The 22,729-nt window shown below is 31.9% G+C and overlaps 1 protein-coding gene across 2 annotated transcripts; it reads left to right on the forward strand.

Moving 5' to 3' along the window:
- Positions 1-6,750: 6,750 nt before the first annotated feature.
- LOC136230916 (protein DOWNY MILDEW RESISTANCE 6-like) lies at positions 6,751-15,371 on the forward strand. Of its 2 annotated transcripts, none has more exons than XM_066020126.1 (4): positions 6,751-7,043; positions 7,588-7,838; positions 13,593-13,911; positions 14,036-14,857. In XM_066020126.1, the coding sequence occupies exons 1-4, from the start codon at positions 6,780-6,782 to the stop codon at positions 14,084-14,086; spliced, it is 885 nt and encodes a 294-aa protein (XP_065876198.1). In that variant the 5' UTR covers positions 6,751-6,779; the 3' UTR covers positions 14,087-14,857. The 2 variants fall into 2 exon arrangements, with proteins under 2 accessions (XP_065876198.1, XP_065876197.1); XM_066020125.1 differs by lacking the exon at positions 14,036-14,857 and adding an exon at positions 14,913-15,371 and having other exon boundaries at positions 6,758-7,043.
- Positions 15,372-22,729: the final 7,358 nt, after the last annotated feature.

Here is a 22,729-nt window from a genome sequence, read left to right on the forward strand (position 1 = left end):
GGCAAACAATGACATTCATTTATTAGAAGTGTCATCTGTTGAGTAAGTGAAATTTAACGAAAACGCGCGTTTTCTTTGGATGACAGGATTATGTAATCGTAATGTCATCTGAGAATCGAGCGCATTTTTATTTCGCTTTCAGATGACATACAGTTAAAATACTGTCAAGAAAAATATTCAGACGACACGAAAATAAATTTCTATCATGTGAAAGGAAAAATGGCATAGTGTCCGGTTCATCTGAACTTTTGGTTCCACCACTGAGACCGACCATGTCTAACACTATCCTCTCAAGACCATTATTAATAAAACTCATATATATCACCGCAGTCAAATGCTGAAGACAATATAATAAACAAACTTCGAATCGCATCCGATCCAAAGAAAATGCGAATCCCTCTCCCCATAATGGAGCTTACTGTAAAACCTTAATAAATATATTCAATTTTTTTTAATTAATTGTCTACCTCAGGTGTGCCTCAAAAATTAATGTAAGTATTCTATTGGCATGTTTTTTGATAAACGAACGATTATAAACTTTTATTTGAAAGATATCGGAACATGATCTGCATTTAATTATATCCATTTTTGGTAAAACCGATCAATCATCGGAAGGAAGTCTTGTTAGATTTTTCACGGAATACCGTCTACTAAATTGGAGTTAATATGTGATCCAAGGATTATATAACTTTATTGGTCAATAAATGAGTGCAATGAATCCTTTCGAAAAGGTATTATGACATTGTTTGGCAAATAGAGCGGTTAGCTGATAACTTTTTTGGCTACCCGATTTAACTAGCTGATTGTATAAATTTATTTCGTAAAACTTAACTGATGGCTAATAGCTGTTTATGTAAAATAACAATTAAGAATATTGATATTTATAGTTATTATTTTCTGTTTTGGGTTAAAGGGTAGTAATTAGGGTAAAAATGTCTTTAAAAAAATAGAGTAATAAGTTAATCTATATATAATATAAAACAGTAACGATGGAACTGAGGTGTCACTTCCTCATTTTTTAGTGATAAAAAATTTAATATATTAATTTTAATTTTATTATATATATTTATCTATAAAAAGATTATTTTATCCGTACTATATCTAATAGTTCTACAGAATTTAAATTAATCCCTAAAATCTCTCTAATTCTCTACACATCTATATATAATATAAAACAGTAACGATGGAACTGAGGTGTCACTTCCTCCTTTTTTAGTGATAAAAAATTTAATATATTAATTTTAATTTTATTATATATATTTATCTATAAAAAGATTATTTTATCCGTACTATATCTAAGAGTTTTACAGAATTTAAATTAATCACTAAAATCTCTCTAATTCTCTACACATCTATATATAATATAAAACAGTAACGATGGAACTGAGGTGTCACTTCCTCCTTTTTTAGTGATAAAAAATTTAATATATTAATTTTAATTTTATTATGTATATTTATCTATAAAAAGATTATTTTATCCCATATATCTAAGAGTACTACAGAATTTAAATTAATCCCTAAAATCTCTCTAATTCTCTACATATCTATATATCTATATATAATATAAAACAGTAACGATGGAACTGAGGTGTCACTTCCTCCTTTTTTACTGATAAAAAATATAATATAATATATAATATATTAGTTTTTTTTTTTTTGGTAGAAAAGGAAAAGAAAAACGAACAACAACAAACTACCTAGCAATTAGCCTAGGGAAGCTAACCCCAATCCTATCTTCTAAGAGAATAGGAGAGATGAAACTAGGGGAAACAGGAAGGGTAGTAACGCCTAACGTCCCTTCATGGCCCGCTATATTAGTTTTTATTTTATTATTATATTTATCTATAAAAATATTATTTAAAGTAAATGTGAAAATCAAACAATAATATTTAATTTATATAACACATTTATGTCATTAATTGTTATTATTAGATTGTATTTTTATTAATATTTATATATTAAGATGAATCCGTGCATCGCACGGGCCAAAAACTAGTTGAAAAAACTTATATTTCAAAATTAGTTTTTCTTTTTACCTAATAAGCTTTTTCAAAACCAAACACCACTATTAGAGGTTTAACTAGTCAAAACCTCTAATGTGACTCAAACTTTTAATTTTACCTTAAAAAGTTTTTTACCAAACAAAGCCTATAAATTTTATTTGTTAATTAATGAAAATGCGTCTTATTGATCCAAAAGACATCTTGTTGGAAGATGTATTTAAAGAAGCTCTATTAAGAATTGGTCATCTCTTTAGTTATTATTATATTGTTTTCTCAAGAAAGTTGGTCAGATCTAAAGGGGTTAGAGGATCTTCAAAAGATTCTTAGTGATTTGAGTAGTAATTAATACATATTATCTTCAACAATACTTGTCATATTCAAAACAGCTCTTGTATTTTAGAGGCCTTAGACAACTCTTATACTTCGTTTTTTTACAAATTTAAATTTGATATATATGAAATATAATTAATTCATGACTCAATAAGAAGAACCAATTGAAATCAAACTTTTTGGCAATTTGCAAAGAACGAAACAATTAATTGTTAGATTATATACAAATTTATCTCTATAGTTATTAGGTGAAAATTGATTTAACTCTTATATACAAAATAATCCAATTTCAAGTCTCATTGATGAGTTTTGTTTTATATGTAATTTATGTTATGGCCATCCTTCAATCTCTAACATTCTGGCCACCTAATAAGATTTTTGTGATATCGAAAAAAAAGATCATTCGTTAATGACGTTGAAATAATATCGTCTGATGAATTTTAGGCTTAAAATTGTACTATTTTGTACGTAGATGCTATATTTGCTTTCCTCTAATAACTATATGACTAAATTTGTAACCCATCCATGTTATTGTTAAGAGAAAGTTGTGAAATAAATTTTGAAGCCCTTTATTGTGCTATTGTTGTTAAAAGATGATGCCTAAAAAAAAAAAAAAAGACAATTGTGTCACTGTTATCGATTTTCAATTTCATTTAGTGGAGCGTATTTTTAATACAATTACTACAAATATATTAAATTTGTCGTTAACTATTTTTTTGAAGAACCAAAAAGTATACAAAGTTATTTTTTAAAATAATTTTTAAAAATTTAAATTATTTTAAAATAAAAAATTATTATAATTATATGCAAATGATATATAATTAATAAAATATTACAATATTAAATTTTTTTTACAAAAATTTAATCACGCGGGAACAATACTAGTAATTAGGAAAAAAGTATAATTAAGCCTCTGAACTTTACATGTTTTAAGGATCAAGCCACTGATCAATTATTTTTCCACATTGAGCCATTGATCATTGTTTTGTTATGAATTTGGCCCTTATTTAACTTTTCTGTTGAGTTTAGGAGATGAGAATATCGATTGGCGATTCTAATATTGAAAATTATAAAATGGGAGAGGAGAAAATCAAGTTTGGAAGGATATACTGGAAATTAATTTCTATAATTTCGTTTTAGTTTTTAATTTTTATCTCTCCTAGTCATGGAATTCTTATTTTTATTTGTCAATGTCAACAAGCCGAATCGCCATAACGATGTATGCAGTCCAAACTCGACGAAAAAGTTAAATAAGGACCTAATCCATAATCGAATCAATGATTAAAGACTGAATGTGGAAAAATAAATGATCAAGGTCTTCATCCTTAAAATAGCCAAAGTTCAGAGGCTTAGTTATGTTTTTTGCCAGTTAATTATTAATATCTTATATAAATAATATTATTTTAATTTAAAATTTATATTATGTATAATTTGTTAATCATCAAAATGTGAAATTTGTAAGATTTAGTAGATCATATTAAAATGAATTTAATTACTCATGTTTACACGATGCATATAAATGAGATGATCAACATATTTTATCATGAGTATATTGATATTCATTATTATAATGAGTATGTCGATTCTCCTTCCTCAGCTGAGCAAACTTGGCTGTTGGATCATCAAGATGCTTCTGTTTCCTTATCTCTGACCCTTTAACAAATTTACCGGTAGAGGAAATGAAATTTATCGGTAGAGAAAGGCGACAGAGAAAGATTGAACAAGATGAGTCCTGTGAATGAAGGTGAAATTTATCATAAAACCCGAAAAGAAAGATTTCACTCAGAATTGGAGACATGAATCTCAAACATCATCATTGAGACTTTGAAAATCCACAACCAAAATTCATCAACATCAAAGAAAAATGAGGTGTAAGATATTGATTCTATGGAAAAGAAATAAAAAAATCAATTATATATAAAAAAGATAAAAATATCATTTTGACCTCTGACTTTTACCCTTTTGACCTCTGACTTTTATTGTCATTTTGGATTTTTTTTTTCTATTGCAATCAACTTCAAACATACTTATTTATCAAGTTTTAAATCACATTGTTTATATTTGAAATTATCCAAACCACAATTTGAATTTTTATTTTATTTCTTTAAAATCAAAATAAACAATTTATTTCTTTCAATCTTTTTTCTTTATGTCCTTTTTTCTTGTCAAAGCTTTGGTTTTTCTAACGAGTCTTGCACTATCACTATTCGAAACGAAGGCTGTCTGGGTTCCGTCTAGACGTTCGAAATCGAGAATCCGTCCCGATTTTCTATGATTAGTCCCTCTAGGAGTTTTATTGACTCCTAGGCGATTTTCAGCCGCTTGGGCTCTGCCTAGGCCGCCTCGACACCGCTTAGCCCGCCTAACAACAATGAACAAAAGCATTTTTAAGTGTGAATTTAGTTTTTTGCTTAGCAACTCTAGTGGTTGGAGGGTTGCACACCCTCCAACCACTCCACCTCACCAATTTCTAACAACTCTCTCAACAAAACAATTCCAAAAAAAATCGTCTCTAGTGGTTAGTCACAATCATGGGTCCCACACGTCATATAATATTTAATTTTCATTACTTTTAATTAATTAACCTATTTTATAATAATAATAAAATTTATTAATAAATTAATATTAATTAAATAAAAATCTAGCAATATTTAATATTAATCGGATTGAAATTTTTTAAAAATTATAAGTGTTTAGGATCAGGATTTAAGTCTGTATTTCTAATGTTTTGAGAATTTGCAATATAAGATATTCACTATATCATTATGGGATCCATTTGAAAATAAATATTAAAGGTAAAAGAAGATTACAAATTAATGAGGTTTATGGGTTACTTGATATATTTTTAGGGCTAATTACAAATCTAGCTCAACTAAGAAGGGTCATTTACATATCTAACCCACTTTGCTTCCATTTTACCAAATTAGACCATTTTATCCACTTTGGACAAAATTACTCTTAGTTCTATTGATCGATAAATCGATTTCTGATAACAATCGTTAGCGATTTTTGAGATTTTTGAAGTATTATGTTCAATTTCCCGTAGAAATTGTATGTTTTTATCTTATACGTCTGTTTTTCTCGCTGGTCTTGCCTCTTTCTTCATCTATAATGATATCATTTCAATTTTCTCAACTTTCCAACATTTTTCTCCATTGTTGTCGCATTTGTGACGAAATTTGTCGCATTTCGTCACAAATGCGATAACAGTTGTCGCATTTCGTCGCAAATGCGACAACAATTGTCGCATTTCGTCGCAAATGCGACAATTCTTGTCGCATTTGTGACTCTGCGACAAGTGTTGTCGCATTTGCGATGAAATGCGACAACTGTTGTCGCATTTGTGACGAAATGCGACAAACTTCGTCACAAATGCGACAACAATGGAGAAAAATGGTGGAAAATTGTGGAAAAAAATAGAAAATTGAAAACGATACCATTACAGATGAAGAAAGAGGCAAGACCAGCGAGAAAAGTAGGCGTATAAGCTAAAAACATACAATTTCTACGGGAAATTGAACATAATACTTCAAAAATCTCAAAAATCGCTAACGATTGATATCAGAAATCGAAGAAGATGAACCGAAGAAGAAGAAGAAGAAGAAGAACCATAACCAGAACCAGAAGAAGAAGAAGAAGAAGAAGAAGAAGAAGAAGTCGAAGAAGAAGAAGAAGAAGCAGGAGCAGATCCATCAATCAATAGAACTAATGGTAATTTTGTCAAAAATGGATGAAATGATCTAATTTGGTAAGATGGAAGCAAAATGAGTTAGATATGTAAATGACTCCTCTTAATTGGGTTAGATTTTTAATTAGCTCTATATTTTTATAGGACTTTAAAAAATATTACATTTATTCTTAAAAAAATCATTAAACCTTCCTTGCAAGAACCATTAAACTTGCACCAATTTCAACTCCTAAACTAGTAGGATCCACCCTAATTCTCTACTTTTCTCTAGTGTGACTCGCCAAATGCGGTATGTTCTTCCAACTTCCGTGTGATTCACTTTCATCCTTTTACCTTGTACAATAATTTTAACTTTTATTATCTAGCGAGTCGCGAAACTTGGAGACTTGCTAGAATTCAGTTACTCTCAATTTATTAGTGGTTAGAGGGTGTTTAACAACTTTTTAAAATTTCAAAATGGTCTCTCTAATACACGACTAGAGTTTCTCTTATAATTCACTTTTTAAGTTGTTTTAATGATATTATTGTTGAAATGTTGATTTTTGCATAATTTTAAAGATATATGCTACAAATATACATGATTTTCTATATTAAATAATTAAAGCTTTCCCTCCTACCCTAAACTCATGAGGTTGGCTACATTGTAGAAGTCAAATAGCATAGAATTAATTAATGTTTAAAATTAATAAAATTAAATATAATGGCAGCATGTGCCCATGTGTGAGGTGGAAGATGTTGTTGTTTTCTTGAATCACGAGATGCCACGTTCTTGGTTTCATCGGTATTTTTTATATGATGATAATTATAGGAATTATAAGATTCCAAACATGGATAAACTTGTTTCAAGCTGCTGCAATGTTGAATCTGTGCCAAAAGAGTATGTATTTCCACCCGAACTCAGACCAGGAAATTTTACATTTTCTGTATCCGATTCAACTCCACTAATTGATCTTGGAGGACTTGATCGAGCAGCTATCATTCAACAGATTTTGAGGGCCAGCCAAGACTTTGGATTTTTCCAGGTTTTAATCTTTTCAATACTTCAATTTTTCACAACTTCTCATAGATGATGAATGGTCTCCATTTAATTTTACTGATATTCCTTGATTTGGACTTTAATATTCTGTGAGCATAAATTTTTTAAGGTTATATTATTTCATAACAGACGATAACCGTGTATCTGAACTTTGACTAATTGAACTTTGACTAATTGAACTTTGACTAATTGTCTGGACCTTGCTGAATCTTTTCTGTATTGACCGGTAAAACAGAACCAATGTGAGTGAGGGGCTTAAGAAGGGTTAAAGAGTATGGACTAGTTGCGATATAATAGTTAACATGCTGCATATTTGGTTTGCTAGAAGTCCTTTGACTTAGGATTTCTTTCTCCTGTTAGTCTCCTCCTTAGGAGGAGTCCTTTGCTATATGGAACTCTCGCTGTTCCGAACATTCTCTTATAGGGGAATAGAAGTTTCTAAAGGTGCTGAAGGTTTGTTTTATTGCATAATAGTGTTGAGAGCTGCAATGATGCCACTGGTATGATGTTATTTTGTACAATATCAACAGGTAATGAACCATGGAGTAGATGAAGAGTTAATAAAAAACACAAGCAGTGTGTTGAAGGAGTTCTTTGAGATGCCTGCAGAAGAAAAGGCTACACTTTACTCCGAGGATCCAACTAGAAGTTGCAGGCTAAGCAACAGCAGTTTCAGCTATGGAGGTCAAAAAATTACACTCTGGCGTCAAATTTTGAGACAGTATTGTCATCCTTTAGACAAACACATTCAACAATGGCCTCAAAATCCCCCTACATACAGGTTCTTTTTTTTTTGGACACCAAATTAACCATAATAGTCTTTTAGTTTTTTAATTTTTATCTATTATTATAGTCTCGCATTAGAAAAAAATACATTACCATCATATACAAAGTGACAACCTAATAGTTAAATGTCAATCCACAAATATTAACGAAGAAGCAAAGATTTTTGGGATTAAGAATTAGTGCTGAAAATTCCATCACCAAGTCTATCAATGATGTCAAATTTGTCACAGTTTGGGAACTAATGAAATTACTCATAGAATTTTTATGTTTAGCAATGGATATTTATTTTCTCTCTGGCGTTGGGGAGTTGTCAAACCTTTCGTCCACTTGTAGTCTCGCCTCTTATTACAAAATATATTAGTTTTGTTAGTGTTAACAATTTAGTCTCTTTCTATAAAAATTGCCCAAAAATTGATGTTGCTTAGAAATTTTAGAGTTAAATTTATACCATTTTGTATGTTAGGGTTAAATTGATCTTGCTTAGAAACTTTAAGGTTAAATTTGTACTTCTCTTAAAACGTTAGAGCTAAATTTGGCCATTATCCGTAATTATTATGTATTGTTAGCCTTTTAGAGGTAAAAAAGAGTACAAAAATTGACCGGGGCTTCCAAAATGTTGGAGACGCCCCTATACTTCTTAACCAGATCACAGAAAACGTGTAAAAAATCAAATGGCTTAATGAGATGATATCCCTCGTTCTCTCAAGATGGTTCCCCTCTAGATGTTTCTCCTAGGATCTCTTTCAAGAAGTATCCCCTAGGATCTACCTCGAGTTGGTTCCATTGGTTTCACTCAAGATGTTTCCCCTAGAGTCATTCTAAAGACGGTTCCCCTAGTTTCTATCAAGATTCTTTCCTTGGAGTCTTCCTCAAGATGGTTCCCGTAGTTTCCTCAAGATGGTTTCTTTGGATCTCCCTTAAGATGGTTCCCTTTAAGATGTTTTCCCTTTGGTCTCCCTCAAAATGGTTCCTCTGGTTCCCTTTAAGATGGTTCTCCTAAAGGAAACAGAGGTTCGCTGTAGAAAAGTCTAAGTGAATGGTGTACTAGGAAAGATAAACCGTGAAACTAATCTACATATTTCGTCAATTTCGTTTGATGTGATTATATATTTTTTGATTTATATTAATGATCCTGGACATGATAAATATGTTTTAACTATTGTGAATTCAACAAGATTCTTCATGTACATTTGCATACTAAATAGCTATGAGTAACGAATTCTTAGATACTTTTTGTTGAAATATATGCCTTATGAGCTATAATTAAAATGATATTAAGTTGGCATGATGACAAGGCTGCAGTTATTTTTATTAAACTCCTGAAGTTTATTTTAGATATCTTTTTTGATTTTTCAGTTGTCCATTCCTGTGTTTTATGCATGTAGTTGTTGGTTGGTTATTTCCTGTTTATCAGATTAGTAGTGGGATCATGTTCCAGATTTATTGCTTCTCAGTTAGAATATTTGGGTATTTAAGAAAACGTTTTCATTCAATAATATACATACTTTACAGGCCATTTTCTTGTCTTCTTAAGTTCTTAAATTTAACACTGGCAAATTAATATCAGAGCTGATTTTCTTAAGGGACTTATGAGTGATTTATGATTGTTATTTGAGTGAAACCTAAAACCCAACCTATTCCCTTAAAAGCCATCTAAACACATGGAAACAGAAAGCTTTTTTTCTTCTGTTGCTCCACCTTCGTTTGATAGAGAAAACTACCAGGGTTGGGCTGTCAAGATGCAAACTCATATTGAAGCATCTGATCTCTGGGAAGCAGTAAAGGAGGATTACGTCAGGCAAGGAAGTTCAAAGCAAAAGCTTGCATATATGCTAAATTAACTCCAATAATTTTTTCCCCAGAATTATGACTCTGGAATCAGCTAATGCAATATGAGCATTTCTCAAGGACGAATACCAAGTTGAAGAAAAAATATCAAAGGTATGAAAGTGATGAAACTTGGTAGAGAATTTCAAAGGCAGAGAATGAAGGAATCAGAAACGATTAAAGAATACTTAGACAGACTTATCAACATTCTAAACAAGGTAAGATTGTTCGGTTTGAACTTCCCCATAGTAGAATTATTGAGCAAATTCTTGTAACAATACCTGAGAAGTTTGAAGTAACAATTGCTTCCTTAGAAAATACTAAGGACATGTCAAAGATTATTTTGACAGATTTGCTAAGTGCATTGCAGGCACAAGAGCAACGAAAGCTGATGAGATAAGAAGTGTCAACAGTGAGTGCATTACAAGACAAACTATAATGTAATAATGGAAGTCTTTACAAGAAGGAGAAGGGAAACAAGAAGCTCGCTAAAAATCATACTACTAATGGTAGTAATTACTCTGACAACAAAAAAGGAGGAAAATTTCCTCCATGTCAGCAGTGTGGAAGGAATAATCACCCTCATTTCACATGTTGGAGAAAGCCTGATATGAGATGCAATAAGTGCCACAAACTTGGGCATGCTGAAGTAATATGCAAGGAGAAATATCAACAACAAGAAATTGAAGCTCAACTTGCATATCAACAAGAAGAAGAGAATTTATATTTGTTGCAACTTATTTTGTGGGCCGTAGTTCAAGTGATAGTTGGTTAATTGATAGTGGTCGCACTAACCACATGACAAATGATGAAAAACTCTTCAAAGAACTTAACAAATTTGCAACCTCAAAAGAAAGGACCAAGAATGGTGAATATATTAATGTGAAAGGAAAAGGAACGGTAGCTTTTGAAAGCTATTCAGGTATTAAAACTATTTCTGATGTGTTGTATGTGCTTTGAATTGATCAAAATTTATTGGGGGTTGGACAAATATCGATGAAAGGCTTCAAGGTGTTTTTTGAGAATCAAGAATGTCTAATTAAAGATGCCAAAGCTCATGAAGCATTTAGAGTTAAAATAAAGAGCAAAAGTTTCACATTGGAGCCTATGTAGGAAGAGCAATCTGCTTTTTCATGTTTGATATCCAACATCGGTATATGGCATAACAGGTTGGGCCATTTTCATCATAAAGCTCTCTTATTTCTGGAAAAAAAAAAGAAAAAAAAAGAGAGTTAGCAAGAGGTTTACCTCCGCTTCAAGATGAGCTCTCAAACTGTGAGGCGTGCAAATTTGGCAAACTCGCAAGGCTACCATTCACAAAACAACCCGAGGAGCAACAACAAAATTGCAACTCATTCATACAGATGTTGGATGTCCTCATAAAAATCCATCATTAACAGGGAGCACGTACTACATAGTTTTTATTGACGATTTAACACGAATGTGTTGGATTTATTTTTAAGGTTTAAATCCGAAGTTGCTGAAGTTTTTTGGAAGTTCAAAGCCTTGGTTGAAAATCAAAGTGGCTACAAAATACAAGCGCTCATGTCAGACAATGAAACCGAGTATACTTTAAATCAATTTAAAAACTTTTGTGTAGAAGCTCGAATTGAGCAACAATTTATTGTTCCTTACACTCTGCAACAAAACCGAGTAAGCGAGAAGAAGAACTTAACTATCATGGAGATGTCAAGATGTATGTTGCATGAGAAAGGGCTTCCAAAGAAATTATAGGTAGAGGCAGCAAACACTGATGTATTCTTGCTGAATAGTCTGCCTACAAAAGCAGTTGCACGCCAAACATCTTTTGAAACTTGGCATGGGTATAAACCTTCACTAACCAATTGCAATTTTTTTTAATTGTTTGTGTTTTTCTTATGTACCTCAAGTGAGAAGGGATAAACTTGATAAGAAGGCAGAACTTGGAATTTCCATTGCTTATGGTTTGCAATATAAAGCTTACATAATTTTTCAACCACAAACTGGAAAAATATTGACAAGAAGAGATGTGCATTTAGATGAACAAAAGCAATGGAATTGGGATGAAAAAGAACAAGAGGTGAAAGTTTACGAGCTGATGAGTTGACAAGTTTCGAGGAGCAAATTGATGACTTTCCTGTTTGAGGAACCCATTCTCTCTCAAACGTTTATCAAAATTGCAGCTCAGCAGTCCTTGAACCTGCAGAATATTGTGAAGCTAAAAAGGAGAAAAAATGGGTAGCTACAATGCATGAGGAGCTGGCCATGATTGAGAAAAATAGCACATGGGAGCTGATTCAAAGGCCTCATGATAGGAAAATAATTGGAGTCAAATGGGTCTTCAAAGCTAAACTAAATGCAGATGGCTCGGTGAACAAGCACAAAGCATGACTTATGGTGAAGGAGTATGCTCAAGTTTTCGGTGTAGATTTTTCAAAAATGTTTGTGCCAGCGGCAAGGCTGGACACAATCAGAATTTTTATAGAAATAGCAGCACAAAAGGTTGGAAAATCTACCAGATGGATGTCAAATCGGCTTTTCTCAATGGTTTTTTACAAGAAGAAATCTATGTTGAACAACCAGAGGGATTTATCGTAAAAGGATGGGTTAAAGCAAGCTTGGTACAACAAAATGATGATCTCTTTCTCATTTGGGTTTTAAAAAAAGTTAAGTGAATAAACTTCGTATGTAAAACATACTTAATGTGACATTGTGACAATTTCTTTGTATGTCGATGATTTGTTAGTGACAGGAAGTAACTCTATTCTTATTGAAGAATTTAAAGGAGAGATGATGAAAGTCTTTGAAATGACAGACCTTGGAGAAATGGCCTTCTTTCTTGGCATGGAGATTAAACAATCTCAAGATTAAATATCCACATGTTGGACAAAATATGCAAAAGAAATTTTAAAGAAGTTCAAAATGGAAGATTGCAAAAGCTTGAGTAAAAAATCGAAAAGGAGAAGATGGTGTTGATCCAGCAGATGAAGGAAGCTACAAAAGCTTGATTTGATCTTTGATGTATCTTACAGCAACAAGACCAGATATATTGTATTTTGTAAGTGTATTATCTAGATTTTTGAATTCTCCTAGCATAATGCATATGAAAGCGACAAATAGAGTGCTTAGATATGTCAAAGGAATGATGGATTTTGGAATTAGATTCAACAAATGTAAGAACTTCAACCTACAAGGCTTTTCTGAAAAACAGCTCAGGTACTGTTTTGAGTTTGGCTCAGGTTGTTTCTCTTTGTGTTCAAAGAAATAAGAGATTGTGGCTCAATCAACAGCTGAGGCAGAATTCATTGATGCTACAACAACTATCAATCAAGCTTTGTGGATAAAGAAAATCTTGTTTGATCTTGGTTTGGAGGAAAAAGAAAGCATCAAGGTATTTGTGGACAACCAATCTGCTATTTGCTCTTGATGCAAGGAGGAGTGTTGAAATGTGCCTCATGAGCTGTAATTAGATGATGCTGAGTTAGCATGATGACGAGGATGCAGCTATTTATTTGCTCGTGTCAAATTTAAGAACTTAATGAAGACAAGAAAATGGATTGTAAAGTGAAAACACTTGCTTAAATACATAAATTTTCTAACTGAAAAGCAACAAATCTGGAACATGATCCCACTACTAATCTGATAAACATGAAATAACCAACCAACAACTACATGCCTAAAAAAACAGGAAGCACAACTGAAAGATCACGAAAGATATCTAAAATAAACTTCTGGACTTTAATAAAAATTCTGAAGTCTTGTTATCATGTCAACTCAACATTATCCTAATTACAACTCATGAGACATATTTCAACAGTTTTTAACGGGTGAGAATAAATTGCTGACGAGAATAAAATTTAAGGATCTTATATAATGTATTTACTTATTTGAAGATTGGTGAAAACATAGGTGTAATTGACAAATTAGTTTTACTGTGTGGCAGAGAGGTTGTTGGTAATTACACAGAAGAAGTAACAAAATTGGGGTCAGTGATTTTGGAGCTAATATGTGAAGGATTAGGACTTGAAAGTGGTTATTTTAAGGGTGAAATAAGTGAAAACACCGTATTCTCAGTTAACTATTACCCAAAATGTCCAGATCCCATTTTAACCTATGGTCTTACTGCACATTGTGACCCAAGTCTTATTACAATTTTATTGCAAGATCAAGTGGGTGGCCTTCAATTCTTCAAAGATGGTGAATGGATTAGTGTTCAGCCTCTTCCTAATTCATTTCTTGTTAACATTGGATATCAACTCCAGGTTACTTTTCTACCTTTCTTTTTATATATTACTTGCTACTTATTTCACAATTGATTTACTAATTTCTTGTTAAGGGTTTTTGTATTTGGTCAAATAATTTGGATTCATCTCCTAAATTTTACAGATGTCTCGTTTGTCTTATGAGCTTGTTGAAACTAAACTATTAGCGGGTTAAATCCAAAGAAGGGAGCACTTTTAAAGAAATTATTCCCAACCTGGTAATGATTCGAAAATTATTCTCTTAAAGACACTGTTTTTAACTTTGTGGTTATAAACAATCTATTACGGCAGACTAATGATGTTTTTTAACCACTGTGTTAAAAATAGTCTCTACAAGAGAATTATTTCCTAACCATTATCAGGTTAGAAATAATTCTCTCAAAATGTCTCTTTTTGGGGTTTAACCCCTTATTGGCTCCTCTTTAATTTACTTAAAGTGATTTTTTTTACTAGTGAATTTGCTTATAATAACCCATTGACCCCTTTTTAAGTTTCGTCACTTTGATACATGTTTCAACTTGTCAAAATCACCACTTTATTCCGCCGTGTAGGATTTAGAGATTTGATTTATCACGTTACTTTTAGAAAAGTTCAAGGAGATGTCTCTACACATCTTCAAAATCTAAAAGGTCCATTAGATTTTATTCGAATTCATAATGAAATGAAGTATTAATGAATCACTTATTATACATTTTTTTAAAAACTCTGTTCTATTGAAGACAATTTAATATATTAAATACTTATCAACCATTCAAATAATAACAATCTGTTAGATTTTATTGGATAATAGACTAGGATTTAGATAATTGGTTAGTACGATTAATTTAGTTTAAAATCAAGTTTGTATATTTTATATTTTGACCTTTCAACTTGACATCTAGAGTCAAATAAGTCTAAATTAACATATATCGGGATAAAGAAATGACATGTGTCAAATAACTACTAATTATATATAGACACAGAGTATATTGATAGTAAATTTTGGTTTATTTGGGTGGAAGGTTATCAGCAACAATATGGTAAGAAGTGCAGAACATAGAGCTTTGACAAATTCAAGAGAAGATCGGATTTCTGGTGCCTTCTTTATCAGTCCTACTTATGAAACCATTATAGAACCTGCTAAACATCTCTTAACCTCCTCCAATCCTCCACTTTTTACATCTTTTTCCTACAAAGAATTTCTTCTCAACTACCAAGCCAATTTTGCCAATCCTCACCTTGTCTTGGAACGTTTTAAGCTTCAATCTTAAGGTAATTCGAGACTTCATTTCCTATGGTCCCATGTTTATGTATCTATAAATATCGTTTGAATTATTTTCCTTTAAAGGATTATCTTTTATGAAATCTATGTAACTTTGAGTTTGATTCTCCTTTACTTTATTAGAACAATGAGTGTGAATAGTAAAATGGTTTATGTTTAATAAAACCCTCACATGTTTATGTATCTATAATTGTTTGAATTATTTTCCTTTGAATGATTGTTTTTGAATGAAAACTATGTAAATTTAAGTTTGATAATCTCTTTACTTTATTAGAAAAATTGACTGTGAACAGTAGAATATTGTGTCACAGACCGTTTTAACTAAAAGCTCAAGCTAATAGTTAAGGTCCAATCAGTTAAATCTCTAATGTCTAGAGTCGTACCTTGCAAGACGTTGTATCCCGGCGTTACCTTCTCACTATCATGTCAACAAAATCCTAGCAGTCAAACGATGAAGACCATATAACAGTCCCGCCTAAGCATCATAGGACATTAGTTCGAGTGTCACCAACACTTTAAGAAAAGTTCCTGAAAAGTTCGAGTCAATGACCAAAACGGAAGGCAGCAGGAAATGTTTCCAAATCCAACTACTACGCGGTAAGCTTTCGCATAATGGAGCTTATTGTTGATGTCATGCAATATATGCTCCTTCTAGGACATTTTTGAGTGAATCCGCTTATATGCTTAAATTAGCAAACAGTTGAAAGAGGGTTGAAAACAATATGAATATTTGTGACTATGATGTTTATATACCTCTTTTAAGACATGCTCATCTTATATATATATATATATTAGCTTTCAGGAGTCTGCAGTAATCTTGAAAGTATGCCCTCATGACTTACTCCACACGTATCGACATTTGGTCAGATCCATGATTGTCAGAAAATGCTAATTTTTTTTATGAAAATTGTGTACAAGTTTTTAATTTTTTATGTAAAAATATCAATTTAGCACTTATAAATCATAAGAGAAAGTGAATCCTGGATCCGTCATTGGTTCTGAAACCTTCAAACTGATATGACATCCTCCTAACAAGTGTCGTCGCCCTAAAGCTTTCGGACCATTATGACGCCAGACAATGAACTTTATCAGGATAAATTATCGATGTGGTGTACCTCATTTGTTCTATTTCACATTTTGGTGTACAACATTCCATTTTGCACACAAAAATGTACAATCTTTTGGTCTCTTACTAAAGTGTATAGCCGGCAATCCGACTTGTTAACGCGTCACATTAGCAATTTGATCTCTATGAAAGTCAAAAGTTGACTGGTCAACGCAAAGTTAAAGCGTCATGTCAATAATTTTGACTTTTATGGAGGTCAAATTGCTGACGTGGCGCGTTGACCTGTCATAATTATTGACTATACACTTTAATAGAAGATCATCAATAGGTTGTACACTTTTATGTGTAAAATTGAAAGTTGTACATCAAAATGTGAAATAAGATAAATATTATACACCATATATGTAATTTACCTCACTTTATCATGTAATAGTTTAAAATTTTTAATTCAAAATTAACTTTGATGTTTTTGAAAAAAGCTTATATATGCCTCTCTCTCTAATGTACAAAATAGAAACTTTACAACTAATATTACCAATTAAGGTACACTACTAAGCCCAGCTAACAGAATATAAATGGCTTAATATATCATTTGACTCCTGAATATATCCAAAAAGTTTGATTGGCTTTCTGAACTTTTAAATTATCTCGATAGTCTCTTGAACTTGTATAAACTATTTAGTTAGCCATCTGAAATTGCGTAAAGTGTAATCAATTGATCACTCGATTGCAAAAAAAAAAAAAAAATGAGTTAAATGTGAACTATGTATTCGATGTATCTTAGAATGTTATTACATAATTCAAAAATAGATTAAAAATAAAGTTATTACTTGCTCAATTATAAACCTTGTATTCTCTAATATTACAACCACATACTCCTGATCTTGATTGTTTTATTTTTTTTTTAGACGCGTGCAGTATATTTTTCAAATTTAACTTACTTTTTTTACAACTGAGTGATCAATTATTGATATTTTACGCAAGTTATGGGGACTAATTGAACATTTTATGTAAGTTCAAAGAGCTATCGAGATCCTTTGAAAGTTCATGGGGCCAATCAACCTTTTCGGACAAATGTAAAGGGCAAATGGTATATTAAGCTAATATAAATTGATGACCCATTACCTTAAGTTTAAAATGATTTTTTATTATTTTTTACTGTATTTAAAAGAAATAAATAAATATACTAATGAAAATTGACTTGAGTTGTTAAAAATCTCATATCGTTTAAGTTAATGATTTTGAATTTAAGTACTAATATATATAAAAAAAACTTTAATTGGATCTAATAAAAAAAAAATAATGAGTTTCGAACCGAAAAATATTATAAACTAAAAGAACATCCCTAAATTAAGATATTGGGCTTAACTAAACCCTTCAAGTAGCCCTCAACACTAAAATCCTAACACTAAAATTAGGTGACCTTGTTGGGGCCAATAAGATAATGAAATAGCATAAACAAGTATTTTATTGGTGCAATATAAATAAAATGAAAAGTAAAAAAACTACTAATTAATTCATTAAATAATAATGCAGAAATTGACATAAATCAACAACAGTGATAACACATTATCGTCAATAAAAGATTTTCCTGAATATTTTATTTAAAAAGTATATAATATAACCGTGGGAAGAAGCTGAAATAATTCAATGGAATTGTACAGATTCTTATGCTAGCTGCTGATTTTGCAATTATATTAATTATAGATTTAAGGAGTCACAATTGGCTTATTATAATATATGCTTTCATTTCTTAATCTAAAAAGACATATTTTTTGGCTTTTTGTCTCTGAATGAATCATTTAATATTAAAAAAAAGGCACCCAAAAAGGTAGATGAATGCATCTCCTTGAGCATGCATACAATAGAAGCCATCCATGTGCCGAAATATGTAGCATCTCATCCCTTTATCTTTTTCATTTTATAAAATCCCAATGTCATTTTACCTAAGATTTTCTATGTGATATCTGATGTTCCTAATTTTTGAAGAGTTATAAAATAATTGGGTATAATCATAGAAATTATCATTCTTATTGTTTAATTTTATGTTTTTATCAAGTTTTCTTGATTTAAGAGAGAATTAATGTCAAGATTGAAATAAAACTATAAATCAATACAAAATTTGTTGAATAAAATAGAATGATATATAGAAGTGTTAAAAAATTAAAATAACAACAATAATTAATAAAAATGATATTGATCATTTAATGTGGTTCACCTTTAAATTTGGATTATATTTGAAAATTAAGTTAAAAAAATTCATCAACTACAAAAATAACAAGTGTATAAAGAGCGAGCTATCTAAACAACAAACTTAGATAAACTCAAAATAATATCATTCAAGAGTTTTATAAAAATCAACAAACATAAATATCTTACTATTTCATCATTTTCATCTTCCAAAACTATCTCCCTTAAATCTCCTAATCAGGGACTAAATCAATAAAAATAAGTGATAAGGTACAAAAATGCCTCTAACGTAGACAATCAAGAGCAATAATACCCCTAACATTAAAAATGGTACAATTAAGGACATAACGTTAGTAACTTGGTCCAATTTTAACCATACTAACAGATTTACTTTTAACATATTTAAAATTTCCGTTTGCCTAACATAATTTATTTTCCAGCTTAATAAATATTAAATCCATGGGATTAAAATAGCTAATTATCCCTTGTACCCTCATCATCTTCATCACTTAAAAGGTAAAGAATCTCAGATCCAACTTTGTACAAAATCCTTTTTCAAATCTCAACCTTTCCTTTCATCAGCTTCAGCTTCACTTATTTTTTCACTTCGATTGCTTTTCTTTCCATAAACTTCACTATGATTTTGTTGGATAATTAGAGTAGTATCTGTATAAACACAGATCTTTCCATGGCAGAATTTTTTTTATTAACAGTAATAAGAAAGATATTGTGGAAACTGTCGAATGAAGTCCATAATCTAGTGCAGCAGGTGGGTCTGTGAGCCTTCCATTAGACATTTTCTGGCAATTCACATGCCTCTTTCATCTTGAGCCCCTTCTGATGTCCAATTGAATACAATAAGAGTGAACTGTATGGATAGGAGTGAACAATATGAAAAGAAAAAGATTTGAATTGAAAAAGGGTGAAGTTAAATCGACAGGTGATGAGTTAAGAGATTTGAAAAAACTTTTTAACAATTTAAAGGACAATTATGTTAAAGTTAAACGGAAATTCTAACACTAGGAGATTGGTTAGTATGGTTAAAATTGGACCTAGTTATCAACGTTAGGTCCTTAATCGTACAATTTTTAACGTTAGGGGTATTATTGCTCTTGACTATCTACGTTAGGGGTATTTTTGCACCTTATACCTAAAAATAATAATTGAGCCGATGTGTTTTTATTGTTGGTGTAATAACTCTTGCTATTTCAAGCACAATTGAGAAATTTAATAAGGTCACACCAATTCATAGATCGTATCAATAAGAACTGCCTCAAATATTACCGTATATAAAGAAAAATATAATAAAAAAAAGCCTACTAGATGGAAAATCTGCAAAGTGAGACTAGACAACAGTTAAGGCCATTGTCCAAAAACAAGACGGTCTGGATCATTTAGGCCCTCGAAATGGAGAATCTGTCTCGATTTTCTTCGATCAGTTTTCCTAAGTGGTTTTTGGCTCTTCGACGATTTTTAACTGCATGGACCGTTTAGACGTCGCCTAAGCGATGATGAATAAAAACGTTTTTTATTGTGTTTTTTTTTTTTTGCTTTATTATAATTCACTTTTGAGTTGTTTGGATGATATTGGTGTTGAAATGTTGATGTCTGTACTTTTTTTAAATATATAGTACAAATATACAAGTGTTTTTCTATAGTAAATAATTTTATATTATTATTTATAGATAGTATAATATATCTTTTAATTGGATTTATATAACAATTTGTTGACTAATAAATAAATAAAATATAAAAATACAAATTCGATTACGAATCGTCGAAGCTCCTGGCCATCCGACTAGCGCCTATCGTTTTTTACAATACTGGTTAAGGCATTGTGAGAGAAAATAGTAAACTGGAAAATGAGAGATGACCAATCTGCAGCATAGTAGTTCATTTTGATATGTAAATCTGTTGGGATATCTCCTCAAATCCCACATTGGTTAAAAGTGTTGTAAAGGAATGTGTGAATCCCACATTGCTTAGAAATAAGGAAGTCAAGGGGGAGTTCACTTATAAATAGGCTTTAGGCCTTTAGTTGATGTATTGTACATTCTCAAGGTTAGTTAACTAGGAGGTGTAATTTAGGCTTTGAGTTTGTGTGAGAGAGCGAGAGTTTTTTTGTTACAGTTTTATCCGTCCAAAAATTGTAATCCTTTGATAGTGGAGATTTAAGAGGCCTACGGGTCCCATGGTTTTTATCTTTTGTTAAAGAGGTTTCCACGCTAAAATTGTTGTGTGTCTTTATTGTTTTTCTCTATTATTTCTTTGTGTGGGTGTGTACTTGTTTGTTTGGCTCCAACAAAGTGGTATCAGAGCCAAGGTTCGGCCTAGGGAGGGTATATAATAGAGGAAGAGCATAAGTCGAGCTATAGAGAAGATGGCTTCTACAACGTTTAAGTATGAGATTCCGCTCTTTGATGGAAAGAGTATTTCACGTTGTGGCAAAGTACGATTCAAGACTATTTAGTGCAGCAGGGTCTTGACATCACGTTAGAGAAGAAGCCTGATAGTATAAAAGATACTTAATGGAGTACGATTCAGAGGAAGGTTGTCAGCACTATCAAGTTAGCCCTTGCTCCCCAAATTAAGATGATTGTGTTGACGGAGTCATCTCCGAAAGAGTTATGGAAGAAGTTGGAGAGCACTTATTTGTCGAAATCGTTGGCTAGCCGGTTGTGTCTGAAGATGGATTTGTACACACTCAGATGGAATATGGAGGTAACATTCTTGACCGCATTAATAATTTTAATCAATTGGTGTGTCAGTTATTGAGTATTGGAGAGAAGATTGAGGATGAAGAGCAGTCGTTGCTCCTGTTAGCTTCTTTGCCTAGATCTTTCAAGTCGTTAGTGCAAACGATGTTAGTGGGGAAGAATACGTTGCAGCTAAATGATGTGATGGCGGCTTTGAAAGAGAATGAGAAGATGATGCGGGAAGATGACAATTGTCCCAAGATACTCATAGCTGGAGAGAGTGGAGAAAGGGGGAGGAACCATAGGAAGAGTGACTGTGGCGGGAGATCAAGATCTCGATAAAAGGATATGAGTACTGTTGAGTGCTTTTATTGTGGTGAATCTGGTCACATGCAATCCCGTTGCCCACAATTTAGGGAGGTCTTGAAGAGCCTACGGAAGGGTAATGGTAAAAATGGCGAATCCTCTACTAATGTGGTTGAAGATCGTGATTTTTTATTGACTGCTGCGGATGATCTTGTTGAAGATCATTCTGATTTGGTGTTAGATTTTGCTGCTGATATTCATATTTGTAGAGATTGAGCTTGTTTTGGCACTTTACAGGTTGATGGAGATTTTGGCTACATTCGGAGTGGGAGCAATTCGAAGATAAAGATTGAAGGCATCGGAAGAGTCCGCCTGAAGCTCCACAATGGTGTTGTCAAAACACTTGCTGATGTAAAGTTTGTGCCTAGTGCTAGAGCCAATACAATTTCGTTAGGAGAGTTGGCTTCACGTGGGTACAAATATGTTGGAGCTGACAAGTTTTGCAAAGTGTTCAAAGGTAGAAGCTTGATATTGCAAGGAATGAAAAGAGGGAAACCGATTTATTATCTGAATGGATGTTCCCTTAGCAGAATGAAGAAAAGAAACTGTAAAGAGGGTTAAGTTTTCTGAAGATGTTGAGATATGTGGAGATTTGGATCGAAGGATGATTTGTTAAGATATCTCCCCAAATCCCACATTGGTTAAAAGTGTTGTAAAGGGATGTGTGAATCCCACATTGCTTAGAAATAAGGAAGTCAATGGGGAGTTCCCTTATAAATAGGCTTTAGGCCTTTAGTTGATGTATTTCACATTCTCAAGGCTAGTTAACTAGGAGGTGTAACTTACGCTTTGAGTTTGTGTGAGAGAGCAAGGGTTTTTTGGTACAGTTTCGTCTGTCCAAAAATTGTAATTCTTTGATAGTGTAGATTTAATAGGCCTACGGGTCCCATGGTTTTTATCTCTTGTTGAAGAGGTTTTCACGCTAAAATTATTGTGTGCTTTTATTGCTTTTCTCTATTATTTATTTGTGTAGGTGTGTGTTTGTTTGTTTGGCCCCAACAAAATCAACTTGTTGTACCTGAATTAAATTCATCAACTGCAAGGTTATGTTTTACATGAATGATTTGAATTAAAAATATTTTCATCATATACAAGTTGAACTATTAGGGAAAATTATAAAACTGGGTCAAATTGGAGGTCCATTTGCATATTTAACCCATTTACTCAACCTACTACATATCTAGACTGTTTTTGTGTGACTTTCCCATAATACTTCTAACCTTTCCTCTTCCCCCTTAC

Source organism: Euphorbia lathyris, chromosome 5 (genome assembly GCF_963576675.1).
Source record: "Euphorbia lathyris chromosome 5, ddEupLath1.1, whole genome shotgun sequence".
In the NCBI taxonomy this organism is placed as follows: Eukaryota; Viridiplantae; Streptophyta; class Magnoliopsida; order Malpighiales; family Euphorbiaceae; genus Euphorbia; species Euphorbia lathyris.